The sequence below is a fragment of the Colias eurytheme genome, chromosome 30 (genome assembly GCF_061535395.1).
Source record: "Colias eurytheme isolate Ceu_HAF_F1 chromosome 30, ilColEury1 Martin Lab GWU primary, whole genome shotgun sequence".
Taxonomy (NCBI): domain Eukaryota; kingdom Metazoa; phylum Arthropoda; class Insecta; order Lepidoptera; family Pieridae; genus Colias; species Colias eurytheme.
In genome coordinates, this window is record NC_143009.1 from 2,955,913 (window position 1) to 2,975,321 (window position 19,409).

At 34.2% G+C, this 19,409-nt stretch overlaps 1 protein-coding gene across 1 annotated transcript in view; it reads left to right on the forward strand.

Annotated features, from left to right (window-relative positions):
• The window catches only part of LOC149895748 (putative multidrug resistance-associated protein lethal(2)03659), a 55,877-nt gene that overhangs the window by 25,252 nt on the left and 11,216 nt on the right, over positions 1 to 19,409 (forward strand). The window contains exons 3-24 of the mRNA XM_090118468.1: positions 168 to 230; positions 921 to 997; positions 2,356 to 2,458; positions 3,239 to 3,343; positions 3,440 to 3,542; positions 3,879 to 4,110; positions 5,098 to 5,254; positions 6,283 to 6,639; positions 7,011 to 7,161; positions 7,595 to 7,756; positions 8,308 to 8,437; positions 9,181 to 9,290; positions 9,795 to 9,920; positions 10,470 to 10,604; positions 12,308 to 12,404; positions 12,926 to 13,076; positions 13,753 to 13,823; positions 14,364 to 14,532; positions 15,315 to 15,441; positions 15,880 to 16,030; positions 17,778 to 18,014; positions 18,941 to 19,050. Of these exons, the coding sequence (XP_089974594.1) occupies positions 168 to 230; positions 921 to 997; positions 2,356 to 2,458; positions 3,239 to 3,343; positions 3,440 to 3,542; positions 3,879 to 4,110; positions 5,098 to 5,254; positions 6,283 to 6,639; positions 7,011 to 7,161; positions 7,595 to 7,756; positions 8,308 to 8,437; positions 9,181 to 9,290; positions 9,795 to 9,920; positions 10,470 to 10,604; positions 12,308 to 12,404; positions 12,926 to 13,076; positions 13,753 to 13,823; positions 14,364 to 14,532; positions 15,315 to 15,441; positions 15,880 to 16,030; positions 17,778 to 18,014; positions 18,941 to 19,050 (3,124 nt within the window). The remainder of the gene's footprint in view (positions 1 to 167; positions 231 to 920; positions 998 to 2,355; positions 2,459 to 3,238; positions 3,344 to 3,439; positions 3,543 to 3,878; positions 4,111 to 5,097; positions 5,255 to 6,282; positions 6,640 to 7,010; positions 7,162 to 7,594; positions 7,757 to 8,307; positions 8,438 to 9,180; positions 9,291 to 9,794; positions 9,921 to 10,469; positions 10,605 to 12,307; positions 12,405 to 12,925; positions 13,077 to 13,752; positions 13,824 to 14,363; positions 14,533 to 15,314; positions 15,442 to 15,879; positions 16,031 to 17,777; positions 18,015 to 18,940; positions 19,051 to 19,409) is intronic.

A 19,409-nucleotide genomic window follows, 5' to 3' on the forward strand; every position in this document is an offset into this window, starting at 1 on the left:
TTACTTTATGGTTTAAAAGGTACCTAATATGTACATATTACTTTTAAATAGACACTTTGAAAATAAAAAAAATATATTGAATAACTTGATTTTTTCTGGTAGGTATATATTATATTAGTAAAAATATTGATTAAATCTATTCTCAAATAATATTCATATTATTATAGGTACACACGTCCAATCTTCGAGAAAGGCAGAAAAGGGCAGCTCAGTATATCAGATGTCTACAGGTGATATATTCAATATTTTTTACAGGTATTATAATAAACAGGGTGACTTTTATATGTGTAATAGACTACAGGCCCATGTTGAAAACATGTTATGGCATCTGTGTCATACTATTTCTATACTGCTTTTTAATCCATTATTCCGCAACGCCGTACAAAAATCATGGAGACAAGGGGAAATCTCTACCTGTACTTTCGAATTCTCATCTGCACTCAGGTGACAGCTTACAAGTGACGGCATAGTGCTGAATTTTATTATTTTATGCTCTTATATCTTTCTAGATAGGTCACCTGGTGGTTCAAATGACCCATAACTTTTTCAACATGGGCCTGTAGTTTATAATAGTTTTAAAGGGGTGAAAGTATAGCTCATTTGAAGTAAAAATAAGTAAACATTACTGACCCGAAACATATTAGTTTCAGAAATATTTGATATTGTAGCGATTCCCACCCAGGATAAATATTTGTGTGATGAACATAGATGTTTGCTCTGTGTCTGGGTGTTAATTATCTATATAAATATTTATTTAAAATTATATATTTGTATGTTTATCAGCCATTTCGTTTCTATAACACAAGCGAAAATCTTAGGGCATAAGATCGTGCCCTGTGTGAAAAATGTTCTGAAATATAAAAACAAAAAATATATAAAAATAATTACGTATGTTTTTTAATAATTTTATTATATTGCAGATGTTCACCAGGCCACAGGGCGGCCCCGCGCGGTGACGTCATGAGCGAAAAATGGAGAGAGGAAATTAATAAGCAAGGTAACTTACACATCCAAAAAATAAAATTGCGTCCTCTAAAAAACGCAAGATTAGGCCTAAAAAATGTAACATTTCAATGGACTAATGCTTCTTTCTGAATCGGTGGTAAATGTTAAAAATATGTTATGACATTTCAAAAATGCTTCTAGAAGAAGTCTAATTGGATAAATAAATGTTTGAGTTTGAATGTTTAAGAGTAAGTATAGGTTACTTATGGTTGTTGATCTTTGTACTATTAAGTAATGAATATAATTATTAATAACTCGTAATAATCACATTTTAATTAATATGTTTACATTTTAACACGTGTGGTGAAACTTTATTATAGCTGATAAGCTTGGATATAAATTATTTATGTATGTATTAAATATAATAATTTTCGATTAATATTATGGTGCATACCTAGGTTTTTCTAGAAAATTAATTTGGTTCTTTATATAATTAAATAAATAGACGAATAAATATGTAAACCAATGTGTGTTTTCGTAAGTTTTAATTTTTTACATGCATATAACAAAGTACTTATACAGTCAAATTGATAATCTCCTTCATTTTAGGGTTCCATACCAAAAAGGTAAAATAAGGTGCGTTGTAAAATATTAAAGAAAAAGAATAGGTTATTTGTACGGAACCCTTATTGTCGCGAGTTCGACTCGCACTTAATCGATTTTTTGATAAGTCATCTCGCAAGAAGATAGTTGTTTCCCCGAAACACTTATCGAATCTTTGACTATAGATATGTGGCAGTCGGATTGTATAATCCGCCGTATTACATTACGGCTAGCTGTTTTCAAAAACAGGGCCGTTTTGCAATGCGGCGGTTCAATATTAAATTCATATAAAAAAGAATCATCAAAATCGGTTCACGCAGTCGAAAGTTCGGTGGTAAAAAACTCAAAATTTTTTTGTCAAATTGAGAACTTCCGTTGTTTTTGTAGTCGGTTGAAAACAAATACTAAATTAGTAGTAAAATAAAGATATATACAACCTAAATAAATAAGGCTAAATTGCTTTTAAAGATTACATGAAAATTAAATTACTGTTTATTGTCACTTAAATTATAAGAGTCTTTAAAGTGTGTTAAGGTAAACGATAATAATTTAACTAACATACTTAAAGTACTTTTAATATTATCTTAATTCTAGTAACTAGCAGTGCCCCGCGGTTTTACCCGCAGTACTCCGCTCCTGTTGGTCTTAACGTGATGACATAGCCTTCCTCGATAAATGGGCTATCTAACACCGAAAGAATTTTTCAAATCGGACCAGTCTAGTTCCTGAGATTAGCTCGTTCAAATAAACAAACTATTCAACTTTATAATATTAGTATAGATTAATACGTATGTTTTTGTTTTTCAGATAAGAAGAGGAAGCCGTCTCTATTGCGATGTATTATAAGAATATATGGTCTCAAATTTATTATAGCTAATGTATTATTTGCCATCATTGATACCTCGCTTAGGTAAGATCTATATTTAAGGCCCTTTCAGACTAGAGCGATATCCGCTACCCTCGTGGTCTAACTATCCGAGATCTGCAGCAGTACTCGGTCCGAGATCGGTACGCGATTAGAGTCTCTATAATATACTGCGTAAGAGATTTAATCGCGTGCCCATCGGGATACCGCTACCCACGGCGAAAGCGGATACCGCTCTAGGTTGAATAGGCCTTTAGTAAGGCTTTAATTAAATCGAGCAATGGTGTATTATAAAAAACTAGACTCACAATCGTCTATTAAAAATTCGTCAAAGATATCCCAGCTTTGTATAAAACGTTTATTGAAATTTAAACCTTATTTCGTGGCAGTAATGTTCAAAGTCGATTGTTTCGCTCATAAGAAAACTCTGCCTTATACACGCGTAAGCAGAGTTTTGCTTCAGACAATTTTTGAACATGATTGTCAGTCAAGTTGTTTATTATACGCCAGTCGCCAATAGATATAGACTACATATAGTTTATAGTGTAGAACTTTGTACTTTGTAGTAGTTTTACCCCACCCCTTTCTAATTCAACTATACAAATTTGAATTTAATTACACCCTTAAATAAAATTGAACTATTGATCGATTTTCTTGCTGATTATTTTCAGCAGTAGCGATATTCCGAATATGTTTTAGTTTTTATAAACACTTGGTTTATTGATAAGTTGAATGATAATGAATAAAACGAGTTTAAATTTTAATTACAATAATTTAATTTTGAAATAAAACTTGTTTTATACGTATTTATTATTTCTTTTTCAGAATATTAACACCAATGTGCCTCGAGGGATTGATCCACTACTTTTCACCGTCACACGCGGGGGTGACAGTCACGGAAGCATATTTATACGCTATGGGGGTAGTTGGGTAAGTAGAAATGAAAAATAATTAAAAATAATCAAATTTTAAATTATTTCACACATTTAGTCTTAAAAGATATTATGTATTAATTTTTTTTTTCAGTTTTATGGCCATCAACGCAACTTTAATGCATCCAATGTTGTTATTGTTATTGGATTTGAGTATGAAGATCAGAGTCGCTTGCTGTTCGTTGATATATAGAAAAGTAAGTTGTTTTTTTTTACTAGAAGTCTATTTTTTCAAGTAAGATATGTAGAATTTTTATTGTGGAATAATATTTTTCATAGATATATTGTTTTAGACTCGTACCTATTTAAAATTTTATCACATACCTTACAAATTACAAGTTTTTAATAAATTTTTCCCCTATTAATTATGAGCTGATATAAAACTAAAACTTATCATTATAAGTTTATTACATCATAAGTAAAAATGATATAGTTACAGTAACAATTTAAAACATTGTAAGTGTTATTTTTTGCTTATTTATTTCCCAAAGGAAAAAAGCAAACAAACCATGATTAAATACCTATTTTTCCAGCTGCTCCGTTTAGATCTAACCGCCGGGGGCAAAGCCTCCGAAGGCCTAGCGGGTCACGTGGTTAATCTATTAACAACAGACGCCCAAAGATTCGACATGGCGAGTATCTTCATGATGGACCTCGTAAGAACACCTATCGAGAGCATAATCATCGTCTATCTGATGTATAGGCAGATAGGCGTATCTTCGATCATTGGAGTCGCCTTTCTGCTCATGTTTATACCGCTACAAGGTGAGTTTGACGTACAATAGATAATTGGATCACGTAAATACTAAATAGTGAAAAATGATTAAATAGGAAATATTGTCCGAAGAAAAACTCTGCCTTCACATGTATTAGGCAGAGTTTCATAGGCCATTCAATAGAATTTGAACGTTACTGCCACGAAATAGAATGCCAATTGCAATGAATGTTTTACAAAATTGCTCGGATATTAATTGACAATCTTTTAAAAGGCGATTGTGAGTCTGGTTGTTTATAAAATGTCAATGTTTTTATTTTTTCTGTATAATTTTCCTACCAAGTTAAGTAACTTTTTACGTAGTTACTTTTCCAAACTATCTTGTTTCTCACCTACTTTTAATCGATAAAATAAATCAGGTATGAGGTTGTTTCCTTTTTATTTTCCTTGTTTTATTTATTAAAATCGTTAAGGTTAAAGTTATAGGTTAAAAGTTGTCGAACAGTGTTTTAAGTTTATGTAGGATGTAGGTGGATTTCCTCGTCATAAATACCAAATAAATATAAATATTTCAGTACAATTTTCACACACGGCACGATCTGATCCCATACTAAGTTTTCGCTTGTGTTATGGAAACCAGATGGCTGATAAACATACATATATAATCCTTACTAATATTATAAATGTGAAAGTAACTCTGTCTGTCTGTCTGTTACTCAATCACGCCTTAACTACTGAACCATGCATGAAATTTGGTATAGAGATATTTTGATACCTGAGAAAGGACATAGGAAAGGTTTTATCCCGGAAATTCTACGGGAACGGGTTTTTCTTTGAAACCGCGGGCGGAAAGCTAGTTTTAAATAAATACTTATATAGATATTAACACCCAGACACAGAGCAAACATCTATGTTCATCACACAAATATTTGCCCCGGGTGGGAATCGAACCCACGACCTCTGGCTTGGGACGCAGGGCCACTGCCAACCAAGCCAACCGGTCAGTCAAATCTATCTAATTATATTAATATTTCCAGGCTACCTCGGCAAGATATCGAGTCGTTTCCGTCGTCAGACCGCCGTACGGACGGACAATCGTATCCGGTTAATGAACGAAGTGATTCAAAGTATTGAGGCTATTAAGATGTTCGCTTGGGAAAACGCGTTCGCTGGTATCATTGGGCAGGCAAGAAAGTGAGTATAGTTTAAAAAAAGACGCGTGTCACTCGGGGACTGCCGCGGTAAAGCTATTGCATGCTATGCCTTCAAGCCACACCTCCGCGCCCGTCCCCGTGGGGAGCGTGAGGTTTTTTCGTTACGGAATTTCTCGATTCGGTCCCCGCGCTCAAGGCCCGCGATAGAAGCTATGCAATAGTTATATCAGTATTATTAAGTTTGGCAAAAATTTTGGTATATCTAATGTGTTAAGTGTTAATTTAGTGTCTGTTAAGTGTACTTTAGTGTTTAAGTGTAGTACTTTGGATATAGAATATGCAAAAGAAAATTTAACAAAATTTTCAATTATTTAGGTGTTAGTTCACTTTGGGTAATAAATAATTAATATTATAATATAGGGTTATTAAATTAGTACAGAGGCTATAATCACCAAAGAACTACATACATACACACATACAATACTCAAAAAACATAATCCTCCGTCTGACGCAGTCGGTAAATACAAGGACCTTTCAATGATAGTGCAAATAACACATGTGTTGTAATATTAGTTAAATAACAGAATAAATATAGATCGTTATCTGATTGCATTTGTTTGTTTCAAATGTTTCAGTAGTTTATCAGTTTACATAACGTCACAAATCTTATTTAATAATTAAATAAGTATTTAACATGATTTAAAAATGGCTATAACTAACCGTTACAAATATTTTTTTTAATATTATAAAGCTGAACTGTTTGTTTGTTTGAATGCGCTAATCTCAGGAACTACTGGTCCGATTTGAAAAATTCTTTCGGTGTTAGATAGCCCATTTTTACCGAGATAAAAAACCTGACTACACAATTTACCATTTAGTACTTTTTGCTGCCATTTTTTGAAGAGAAACTTCTTTAGGCGCGTTGAGAGCAAAAATTTTAAGGTCGCGTCATGGAATAAGGCTACCATTCTGGTATCTTTGAATCTTGCCAAACAAGTTTCACTTCTGATACGTGTGCGCGGCACTATTTTTGGTTTATTTACTACATTTATGATTTTTACTTTCCAGGAAAGAAATGAACGTAATCAAGAAAATGTCCTGGCTGCGGGCCGTTATGATTTCATGCGTCAAACTCAACACAAAAGTCGCAATATTCCTCAGTATCATTGCCTTTATCTCATTCGATAATGATTTGACAGCCGCGAAAGTATTTGTAATATTTTCCTACTATGAAATGTTGAAATATACACTGGTCGATTTTTTGCCCCTGGCAATAACGTTCACGCTAGAGGCGTATGTCAGTGTGAAAAGGATGGAAGAGTTTTTAGTGTTGCCAGAGGTTGAGAATCAAGATGGCGTCGATTTGGTTAATATAGATAAGGAGGAGGTTAAGAGTAATGGCGTGTTTGAGAAAATTGGTAATGGGTAAGTTTCTTCCAAATTTTCTTGTAGTAGTTATGTATTAAAAATATTTTTTTTTATCTTTGCTGGACGTTTAAAAGGCATAATCTCTTTTGATAAGACTTTTTTTTATTGGAAGTTAAAGAAAATCTGTATAATGATAGATATGTATCTAAAATAGCCCATTCAAAATGGATAGAATCTTTATATGTTTTAACAAGTTAATTTAAGGAAATTTTATTTTCAAATGGCAAGAATTATTTTTGTGTTAAATATTCCATTTATCCAGAAAAACTAATAAAACATGACGCTTAGAACAATAGAATCGGATTATTTAACAAAATATTATATATTTAAATTTTCTCAATTTTTATACATTTTTATTATATTTTCAGGCAACAAGCATACATAAAATCGGATTCAAACTTGGATCAACTCAAACCGGACTACTTGGTCAGTCTAAAAGACTTTACGGTGCATTGGAAGAATGCTGAAGACGAACAACTTGATAGAAAAATACCAGCATTGGCGGATATTAACTTAACGGTAAGTTGGCTAAGTTAGAGGGTATGTTGGCTAAGTTAGAGGGTATGTTGGCTAAGTTAGAGGGTATGTTGGCTAAGTTAGGGTTATGGGTCAGGTTTTTATGTTCTGTGCAACTAATCTATAAGTTAAATTTGGACATTGCACATCTTATTTCATTGATTGATTTTTTTAACTGGCAAGTAAGAATTTATTGTTTCAATGCTCTTGGGGCGTATATAATTATGTTTTTAATACGAAATAATGTTTGTTACAGTAAGTATTGAAAAATAAATAAAAAACCGGAAATGTATGTAGAGTGGCTTAGCTACAATTATTTCAAAGAGAAAACATTTTAAAGACTACCTTCAAATTTCCAATTTAAAATGTCCACTTATAGTAGTTAGTTACAACATTTAAAACCAGTATTAACCAGTTTATTTTTATTTTATTCCAGATAAAACCAGAAACGCTAACAGTGATAGTCGGCACGGTGGGCGCTGGTAAATCTACGTTAATTCAAGCAATTCTAAAAGAATTAACACCTAGCAGTGGTGTGATGTCCGTTAGAGGGAATGTCGCGTATGCGGCTCAAGATCCTTGGTTGTTTGATGCTTCGGTAAGTGTATCTTCATATTATAAGTAAAAATTGGTTGTCTGTAAAGTCGGTTTACTGACGATAGTTGAACGTGACAACGTCCGATTGTGCTTCTTTGTCGCTCGTTCCGCGCTCTCGCTTGCACTTCAAGCCTTACATGGAACGCCTCAGAGCGAGGTAACGCCGCATGAGTCATGTTTTTTCGTGCGTGCAGCCGGCTCTATCGAATTATAAGACGTTGTCACGTCAAAAAGCTGTAGATAGGACACCAAGACAACATTCAATCTTCAAACACGGCACACTAATGCACACACGACTAGACTTCAATGTGCGATGGCATGATTCAACTATCGTGAGCGAGAAAGAGACAACTAAAATTAAATGTGAAACAAAATTAATATCAAGAAAAAGCTTTACATACATTTTACAATGTATTTGACACACACACACACAAACAATACTTTTTTCACAACAAACCTGCTAGAGGCAAAAACCAGAATAAATAATTATCAATTTTATTCTTCGAATCTTAATAACTTTTTCAAAATAATACTATAACTGTTTTGTTACAGGTTCGTCAAAACATCCTCTTTGGCCAAGACATGGATCTACGTAGATACAAGCAAGTTCTCAAGTGTTGCCAGCTTAAAACTGATTTGGAAATATTGCCACATGGCGATAAAAGTGTTGTTGGTGAAAGAGGTATAGTGGAGCCAATTTAATAGGCAACATTTGACGTCTATCAATTTAATCTTCGCAGGGAGGTAGCCTGCTTAAAAACATCGATTTAGGGCTGATTTTTCAATCGTTGGTTAAAACTTATTCATCGAATAACGTATTAAACTATCATTTGAAAAATGTATTCTAATTGTCCGTATTTGACAGTTTACAGGTGACATTTTAAAATGTTCGTGTAATACTTTATTGGACGGATAAATTTTAACCAAGGATTGAAAAATCGGCCCTAAAGTGAATTAATCCACTTTGCATTATTATAGGTTAAAAATCAGAGTAACACATGATTTATAGAATAAATAAAATAAAAAGTGGAATTAGAAATGACAGTGATCAACTCTTGATTATCTTTTACTAGCTGTGCCCTGCGGTTTTACCCGCAGTGCTCCGCTCCTGTTTGTCTTAGCGAGATGATATATAGCCTACTAGGTTTCCGCCCGCGGCTTCGCCCGCGCAGTCAAAGAAATCCCGCATAGTTCCCGTTCCCGTGGGATTTCCGGGATTGCGTAATTTTTCCGGGATAAAAAGTAGCCTATGTCCTTTCTCGGGTATCAAAATATCTCCATACCAAATTTCATGAAAATTGGTTCAGTAGTTTAAGCGTGATTGAGTAATAGACAGACAGACAGAGTTACTTTCGCATTTATAATATTAGTATGGATACTCGAAATATAATCAAAATAGATAAAGGTATAAATATAATATTTTAGGTACTTCACTGTCTGGCGGGCAACGTGCACGCATTTCGCTCGCGCGTTGCGTGTATCAACACGCAGATGTCTATCTTTTGGACGATCCGTTGGCAGCTGTTGATGCTAAAGTACGTATTGTTTCTTTTTTACCGATTTAAAAAAAGGAGGAGGTGTATAAATAAATATTTCAGGACAATTTTCACACACGGCACGATCTGATCCCATACTAAGCTTTCGCTTGTGTTCTGGAAACCAGATGGCTAATAAACATACATATATATAATTTTAAATAAATACTTATATAGATAACTAGCGGTCCGCCCCGGCTTCGCCCGTGGTACATATTTATGTTTTCTCTACATAAGAACCATCCTCGTACTTCAAGGAATATAATAAAAAAAGAATTATCGAAATCGGTTCAGCCGTTCTCGAGATATGCGCTTACCAACACATTTTGCGATTCATTTTTATATATAAGATTAACACACAGACACAGCAAATATCTATTTATAATTGATCACACAAACATTTGCCCTAAAAGGGAATCGAACCCACGACCTTTGGCTTGGAAGGCAGGGTCACCAACCAAGCCAACCGGTAAGTTAAATAAAAAATTAACTCCCACTGTACAGGTAGCACAAGCGATCTACGAAGAATGCGTGCGTGGATTATTACGCGATCGTGCCGTAGTACTCGTGACGCATCGCGCGAACTACGCGAGACACGCGGCCAACGTGTGCGTGATGCGGGCGGGACGGGTGAGTGACGGCATCATCATCATCATCATCACTGACACAATACCACTGAATTCGGAATAATACCAATATTATTATCCCCGCCACCGTCATCAAAACCAAAGGTCACATCTCTATAATTATCAACGAAAGAAAACGAACGATCACCACGCGAACTTAGGCGATCACAAGTCACATATTCACAAGTCACGCTCGTATTTTTATCTGGCTCGAAGGACTTTCAATCTGTATGGTCCTTCGAGCCGGATTCTAACAAAAAAATGACATGACATATTATTTCTTTACATAATAAAAAAACATTCGTTTATTATGAACTAGCTTTCCACCCGCTTTGCCCGCTTTGTCTAAAACCAAATAAATTATATACTTAAACCTTCCTCTTGAACCACTCTATCTATAAAAAAAGCCGCATCAAAATGCGTTGCATAGTTTTAAGAGTTAAGATTTAAGCATACATAGGGATTAGGGACATGGGGACAGAGAAAGCGACTTTGTTATATAATATGTACTGATTATATGTTTTATTGATAAATAAATTGAATTATCTTACAGATCGTGGGACAAGGCACTTACCAGGAACTCAAAAATAGCGTCCCGGAGTTCGATCAGCTGATTGAAATGGGTGAAAAAACGGACGAAGTCAAACAGAAACAAAAAATGGCGTCTTATGAGAATAAAGAGAGCATGGTAAGTTGTATTTCTCAAATTAAATATTAATCGGTATTGCGATGAAATTATTAGATTTGAAGTTCTAGAAATAACATTTTCAGCGAATTTATAATAATTTAAAATAACTAAATTACTAATATAATTTGCTTCGCTCCAAAGATAATTAAATGGAATATAAGGAATGTAAAACTTGATTAAATTCCAAAAAAAATTACACGACATTACATTATTTTTTTCAACTAAAACATTCCTCCCTATTTTAACACTTTAGGGTTTTTTTTATATGCCTATATTTTAGATATTTTCATATTTTTAATTATAACTAGCTTCCGCCCGCGACTCCGTCCGCGCGGAAAAATTTAGATTTTTTTCTACGTATTTTCCAGGATAAAAAGTATCCCATTTTATGCCCAGGATAATAAGGTATATTTAATTATACCAAGTTTCATCGAAATCATATTGGGGTTTGGTATCGATCCAGTAACACCCCCTGCTATTTATTTTTTCGATATTTTCAATGTACAGAATTGACCCTTCTACAGATTTATTATATGTATAGATTCCATACAAATCGTTGGCTTTACCGATAAAGTAATTTTCATTTATAATGTTACCTTGGATATTAGATACATACATATAAATTTCTTCAGGTGTACAACGCAATGATAAAAACGGACCCGATTAAAGTGGATAACATGAGGAGTGTCAGTATTTTAAACTCTAAATTAATACATATTAAAAAATTAATTCTCTATTAAAATAGTTTGTTTTCATATGGCATCTTATAATTTTAAGATTAATATAAGTAGGAAATTATCTTTTAGAAGCCATGATTATTATTGAAGTGAAACTTCTTTATCGGGGTTGGAAAAAAATTTAGTGTAACATTTTTTCGTTACGCGTGACATTTTACCGTTACGCGCCATCTTTTTCTTATCCCTACCACGCGTGATTCGACGTATTTCTGTAAAGTTGCATATAGTAAATTATTTTTTGAAAAATAAGGTCATAAAGAAGTTTCACTTCTTACGTGTGTACACTAGTACACGCACACATTTTTTTTAATTTATATAGAATGTATTTTGACGTATTCATTGATAGTTGCATCTTGTATTGTATCACATAGTAATAGAATGTTGTATCATATAATAAGGTAGAATATTACTTGAAAGTTGAAGTGAAATTTCTTTAGGCGCGTTGAGAGTATAATTTCAAGATCGCGTCATGACAATACCGTCACGTCATGGCATTGAGGTATTATTACTACATATAGAGACCACGAACAAAATATGTGTGACAATCGCGGCGGTGCGTGGCGGCTAGTGAGTCATACACTTTGTAGATATTCTGCCTCTTATTACTTATAAATTAAAACCAATCAATGTAACAAATAAATATTGTTTATCTTATAAAAAAATATGAATAAACTTCAATTAAAATCAATCAATGTAACAAAAAAAATGGTTTGAGACGATTGACTCTAACTCGTGTTACAAATAGTGTAGTAGCGATGTCCTCTCTAGTACGTAGCGTCATGGTGACGATTTTTGTACCTATCTTTGAATCTTCACCAGGAAGTTTCACTTCTGACACGTGTGCTCGACAAACACTCTTTTTTAAATGTTGATTCAAATTAGTTGCTAAACAAACATTTACCATGAATACGAGGTCTAAATAACTAAAAATTGTATAATTAATTGTATTATTTTTATGTTTTCCAGGAGCATAGCCACATATTGCGTTCTCAAAGATCAATGTCAGAGGTGTCTCAGTTGTCATTTAATGTCGACGCAGAAACCACTGGCCCGAAATATGAAGGTAGAGATTAATATAAATTAATTTAAAAATATTTCTTCATCACTTTTCAGCTTGCTGATGTTATTTTTAGTTAAAAATGATTAAAATTTTTCTGTAAAATCTCATACTTAAAGGAACGGAAATTTTAATATTTTGAATCCGTTTACTTTATATTATGTTATAGTTTCCAACGATTCCACCTTTTTCGTGAGCTCGACAATGGATTTGTGCAGCTCAGAAACCACTTTTTCGAGCTTAGACTGCGACATTTTGCGAAAATGGGATTACAATTTACGGAGCGCAACGACTCGCGTTCAACAGACTTGACAGTTCTTCATCTGCATCCATTATTTCGTGGCAATAATGTTCAAAGTCTATTGTATCGCTTATTTGAAAATAAACAAAACAAATAAGTGATAATATACGCATAGGCAGAGTTTTACTTCGGACATTTTTTAACGTGATTGTGATTCTAGTCGTTTACTCTAATTCAGTGTGTATTTAAATTTTTTTAGTATGTTTATAATATAATTATTTTCTAGCCGAGGGTCAGAACAAAGGCTCCGTATCGAACAGCGTCTATGTGTCTTACATAACGAGTGGTGGGGGAAAGTTCACTTTGCTACTGCTACTTTCGCTGTTCATAGTAGCGCAGATATTCTACTCGTCTACTGATATATGGCTGAAAGATTGGTGAGTTTATAAATAAATAAATAAATCTTTATTTTGCTTTAAACATGTTATTAATAACTCAGGCTCCGGAATCACAGACACAATAGAAAATCTATTGTGTCGTGGAACGATCGGGCCGTTCGGGGCTCAATGGGGTAATTATGGATTAATGGGTTAAATATGGAAATAATTAATAAAGTACAAACATGTTCAGCTAATACAAAGTAAGAAGCGCAACTCAGGGTCCCAAGAAACAAGTATTTCACTTAGTTTGGGACCCACTGTCGGACATTTATTGTAAACCTTAAATGGACAAATAAATTTATTTCATATTTCATTTCATTTCAAAATAGCATGCAAAATAATTACCTTATAGGAATTAATGGTCCGTTCGGGTTGAACTTTTCATGAACTCCTTTATGGTATAGAAGTTTTTTCGTGTGTGTGTTCTCTCAAATCGAAATGATATATTATTTTATGCCGTCGTCACAAGGTTACGTTGTTGAATTTTGTTAAACTGTCAAATGTTGCCAATTAAAATGACTACTATAGTTCTTATTATTTTAATAAGTGAAGTATCGCTGTTTACAATCAAAACAATTATGAATTTGAATTTTATGATTCTGCATAAAATGTTATTAATGATCAAAGTTTGATCATTGGTACACTAATATTTATAAAATGTTTTTCTTTTTAGGGTAAATCTAGAAGAATCAAATAGCGCACAAAATATAGCAATACGGAACTCTACTTTAGCGGAGCCTCCAGGTATGATTTAAAACTAAATTAGTTTTTAAGTTATGTATTGTTATTATAATTTTCTATAGTATCGATTTCTGTCTTCACTACATTACTACATAGTATAAAACAAAGTCGCTTTCTTAAAAACTACGCAATGGATTTTGATGCGGTTTTTTTTAATAGATAGAGTGATTCAAGAGGAAGGTTTTAGTATATAAATATGTTTTAGACAAAGCGGGCGAAACCGCGGGTGGAAAGCTAGTTTAAGAATATTTTACGGTCACCGTATGTTCAACTGTTATCTTTTCTCTATAGATAAATTTGTTGCTAATATAATATAGATAAAGCTTGAAACTAAATATGTCCTTTATGGCATGTTGTGAAATGGCATGTCATTCATTTATTTATAGTGACCCAAATCATGCGTTTGTAAGTGTGTGTACAGTTTTGTTAATATCAAGTCCGTCGCTTAAATTGGATTTTCTGTGATTATAACGCATTTTTTTACTACAAATTCAAAATTTCACAGCTTAAGTATATCGTTAATTTGTGTGTATGTATCCCCAGTCGACTACGAAAGCTTGCCACTAAACAGGTGGCATTTATCCCGGGAACAGTGCGTATACGTGTACGGCTCACTGATCGCCATTTGCATGTTCTTCACGTGGAACAAACTGCTAGTGTTCTATAATACTTGTATACGCGCCTCTGTGAATCTACATGATACTATGTTCAGGTACGTTACTAACACAAGTCACGATATTACACTAATTACGAGTAACAATATTACACGTGTCACAAATAATACGTGTCACAATATTAAACGTGTTACAATATTACACAAGTCACATGTTGAACTCATAACAATTTTACACAAGTAACAATGTTATATAAGTAACAACATTTCACAAGTCACCAACTTACACGTGTCACAATATTACACTAGTCACGATATCACGTGTCACGATATTACACGTGTCACAATATTACACTACTCACAATATTACACTACTCACGATATCACACTAGTCACGATATCACATGTGTCACAATATTACACGTGTCATAATATTACACGTGTGTGATTTAAATGATATTTTAAAAGCAATCCTCTGCATCGATTACATTACTTAGATGCTACATAACTAAACTCAAACTAACTCAAAAATTTATTTATTCAATTAGAATTCTTCTAGAAGCACTTTTAAATCGTCATTACATATTTTCAACATTTACCACCGATTCGGAAAGCAGTATGTATGGAGAAGAACTGGCAAGAAACTCCAGTTGTTCTTTCAAAATCTTGTCAATCATGTCAACTAATAAAAAACTCAGTACATTACTTAGAAGCTACATAATTTAGGTTGCCTGGAAGAGATCACTTCTAAGTGATGAGGCCGCCTAATAAACTATACTGTTTTGTTTTGTATACTTATATAAGCAATAAGTTTTCTATGTATAGTTTTATTGAAGAGTAATAAATAAATAAATAAACTTATAATAAAACTTAATTTTCAGAGGTGTAACGAACGCGCCGATGTGGTTCTTCCACCACAATCCATCGGGACGGATACTCAACAGATTCTCAAAGGATATGGGGCAGGTGGACACTTTGCTGCCCGTCGCTTTGGTCGATTGTTTAGGGGTGAGATTGTTTTTTATATCACACAGCATTATGCACATTTCATAAATGTACACACATGTCAATCAAAATATGTCCACAGATATCATCAACTTATGCCATAAGACGTAATATATTATGTAGTTATCTTTTTATTAGAGTGTACTATTTTCTAGTGTTTGATTTTAGGCGAGTATTGTAGTGTATAGTATGTAGAAATTAAAGATTTTAATTTTTAACAGATTTTAAACGCGATTTATCTATACTAATTTTTTCGAGTTTATTTGTTTGAACGCGCAAATCTCAGGAACTACTGGTCCGATTTGTAAAATTCTTTTGGTGTTAGATAACCCACTTATCGAGGAAGGCCTAATCATCACGCTAAGACCAACAGGAGCAAAGCAATGCGGGTGAAACCGCGGAGCACAGCTAGTACTAAATATATGACTTTATCACCACCAGTTCTTCCTGGAAGTAATCGGTATCCTGGTTGTGGTGTGTTTGGTGAACTGGTGGTTACTTCTGCCCACCGCGTGTGTAGCGGCTTGTCTAATGCTGCTTCGCGCGCTGTTCCTGAACACCAGCCGCGAACTGAAGCGGATCGAGGCTATCGGTGAGTGTGGGATAGTGGGATAGTGGGGGTGGTGGGATAGTGGAAGTGCTGGGATAGTAGGGAGTGGTGGGATGTAGGGAGTGGTGGGATCACAGACATGTATCAAGATAGACTAAGCGAGTGTATGTACTTCCCGTGTCCAAACTAAGATTATGAAACTTACTTGACGCTGGCCTACACTCAGTCCGCGCTTGCAGTTCGCCAAGGAAAGACGTGAAGCTGAATAAAGTAAAATGCCGAATTACGCCGTTATAAACTGTAGAAACTCCACAGCTGTGAGTGGCCGAGTTAGCAGAGATGTTTCCTTCCACCGGTAAGTAATTTTCTAATCAGAATATGCACTATTTATTTTAAAATCAAATAAAGAATATCTGTGGAAAACGATCGTGACAAACACGGATACCAAATCATACGAAATGATTCGGAATACATTGCGGCTTTTACTTGGCACGGTAAAGATCGAGTCGTATGATAACAAGCAATGAATAGCGTCTTCTCATTTTTCTGTTCTCATTTTTCTGTCCAATTTTGTGGTTAGTGATGTTCATTTGATGCAACAGTTCTCGATTCTAATCGATTTTATAATCGAACAGAAAAATGATAATTTGAAGGAGCAATTTTTCAGAAAAAAAGGCATAGATTTTTTTTGTCAAAACTCCTTATTGATTAGACTATGTTTGTTTTTTCAGTTTTCCAAGTAACTCGAACATAAAAGAAAAATGGGTTGATGCAACGGGACATAAAGATTGATTGATTGACAGTTTCATTACTTTCTTTCGATGGCCTCTCTAGTACGTAGTACACGGTAACTCAATGGGCATATGTAAGAAAAAGCTAAAACACATTAGTTTACTTGTTAGAATATTAAAAGGTTTATACATTTATTTTATCATTCCTCTGTCTATGGTAATTATCATTTTTCTGTCTTGAATCGATTTAGTAATCGATTACGATTCATTTATTTAATTACCTCTTAGACATAGATCTAGTCTGATCTCTGATTTCTTTCGATTTACTTCGATGGGATAGGACGATACTAGAATCGCCGCGCGAGTGGCGTCCTAATCGATTTAGCGTAAAATGAAATTACCATCACTAAAAAGCGCTCGTGACGTCATAACGCGTCAAGGTCAGTACAAAAAATATGACACGCTTGGTTTTCATACAGATCGCGGTACTTGCGTAGTCTATCTATGTCTGTGGGTGGGATGTACAATAGAGTATAGACGGGATAATAATGAAGTTATTCTAGTGGGGGGTATAATAAATAAATAAATAAATAAGAAGCCTGTTTATTTCCAATCCACAAGAAAAGTTATGTTACAGGTAGTTTACATACTTAAAGCTATTTTACATATTAAAATTACACTATTTTTTTAAATTAAATTTTAATCACTAATACTTAATTCATTTTTTTTCTATTATTTTTCATTTTTGACGTCATCCATCCAGTACCAGTACCATTGATTGGAACCCCTTTGGGGTATAATAACGTGGTCTTATAAACTTTGTCAAACCAGATCGGGATTTTTTGAGTTTCGTAGGATTTCTGTCATGTTTTTGTGTGTAACTATTCTTTACCCACGTAATTAACGTAGCAATTTACATCATTTTATTTAAAACCATGAAATAAATAACTGAACTGAATAATTTTGAAATTCTATCCCATCCCATATATTCTAAAATCTAAAATAACCGTTTTATTATTATAACGCAATTTAACATTTATTTTTCGCTCCCATTTCAGCCCGAAGCCAAAGCCTAAACCACGCGTCCGCCACAGTATCCGGTCTCACAACGATCCGGTCTACTGGCTCCCAACAACGCACCCTTGCCCAGGAGTTCGATCAGCTCCAGGACCTGCACAGTTCCGCCTGGACCTTGGTCCTATGCAGCAATAGAGCATTTGGCTTCTGGATGGACATGCTCTGCTGTGTCTACTTGGCTATGGTCACGTTCAGCTTCTTCATATTTTTCGGGGATGGTGAGTAGACTAAAATACTTGTTAAAAGCAGTTTGACAGGCTCCAGGACCTGCACAGTTCCGCCTGGACCTTGGTGCTGTGCAGCAATAGGGCTTTCGGCTTCTGGATGGACATGCTCTGCTGTGTCTACTTGGCCATGGTCACTTTTAGCTTCTTCCTGTTCTTCAGGGATGGTGAGTAGACCGTAAAACCGTAAAACCGTAGACCGTATAAAGATTCTAATTGCGCAGAAGTGTTCTAAGCATAGAAATCTAAATAACAAGACACTAGAAGTCGTAGGCACGCGTGACCTTGTCGCCACTCAGGTGACTTCCAAGCCACCAGTGCGTTCGTCGCTATTCAGTTGCTCTCGAGACGCCCGACGACGTATTTTTTAAAGTAAGTTTTCACTAAAATGAAGCTGTCCAATAAAAGGCATAGTTTACAGTTTGTGTGTACTGTTTAGCTTTCGGTTTAAATGTGTTGATTTTGGCGACAGTGGTTTTCATACTAATTATGACATTATAGCACTTCTATATTGTCTTGTTATTTAGATTTCTATGGTTCTAAGATTGTCTTACTGGCTCTCTGCTACAAAATAAATGTAATAATTTCCATATTATCGCTAAAGAACTGATTAACGACTCCATTTTTCAATATTGTCAGCACACGCTACTCAAAAGATGAATAATGTTATACACATAATTGTACAAACACTTGTGCATAGGAATAAGTAAAGAAAAATTGCATGTTAGTGTTACGGATTACAATTTTTCGACAGATTATAATCTAACGGTTTTTACAATTTTACGGCGACACAAGCGTACTAAAATATTCGAGAAATCTGTATGTTTGTAGAAGCAGTCAAATTGCTAATAATAATTTCGCAAAAATACGCAAAAAACACTTGGCCACATACTTCATGAACTTTGAATGTATATTTCCAGGTAATCTTGGTGGTAGCGTGGGTCTGGCTATAACGCAAGTGATAGGACTCGTCGGAATGTGCCAATACGGCATGAGGCAAACTGCTGAAGTAGAGAATCAGATGACATCGGTACGTAAGAAAAACTTTTTTTATCTTAATTTTTATTAAAATAATATTTATTTTCTTAAATTTATTATAGGATTTATTAGGATGAGCAAAAATGATATTGAAACTAGTAAAATTTCAATCAGGGGATATAAATCTGTTATAATAATTAAAAAACTGTAGTGTACTCTACTAAAAAACCACTCGGCTTTTTTCCATTGAATTTAGATACCCACAATATATTTGTATACAAATTTTCGCATCAACGAAAGCCAGCCACTGAAGAGTCATTTAGTTTTCTACTTCAAAAATAATTTTCAAAATCGGCTCTGTGTTTTTTTTTATTCATCCATTACAAAGAAACTTACAGACAATGAAATCTA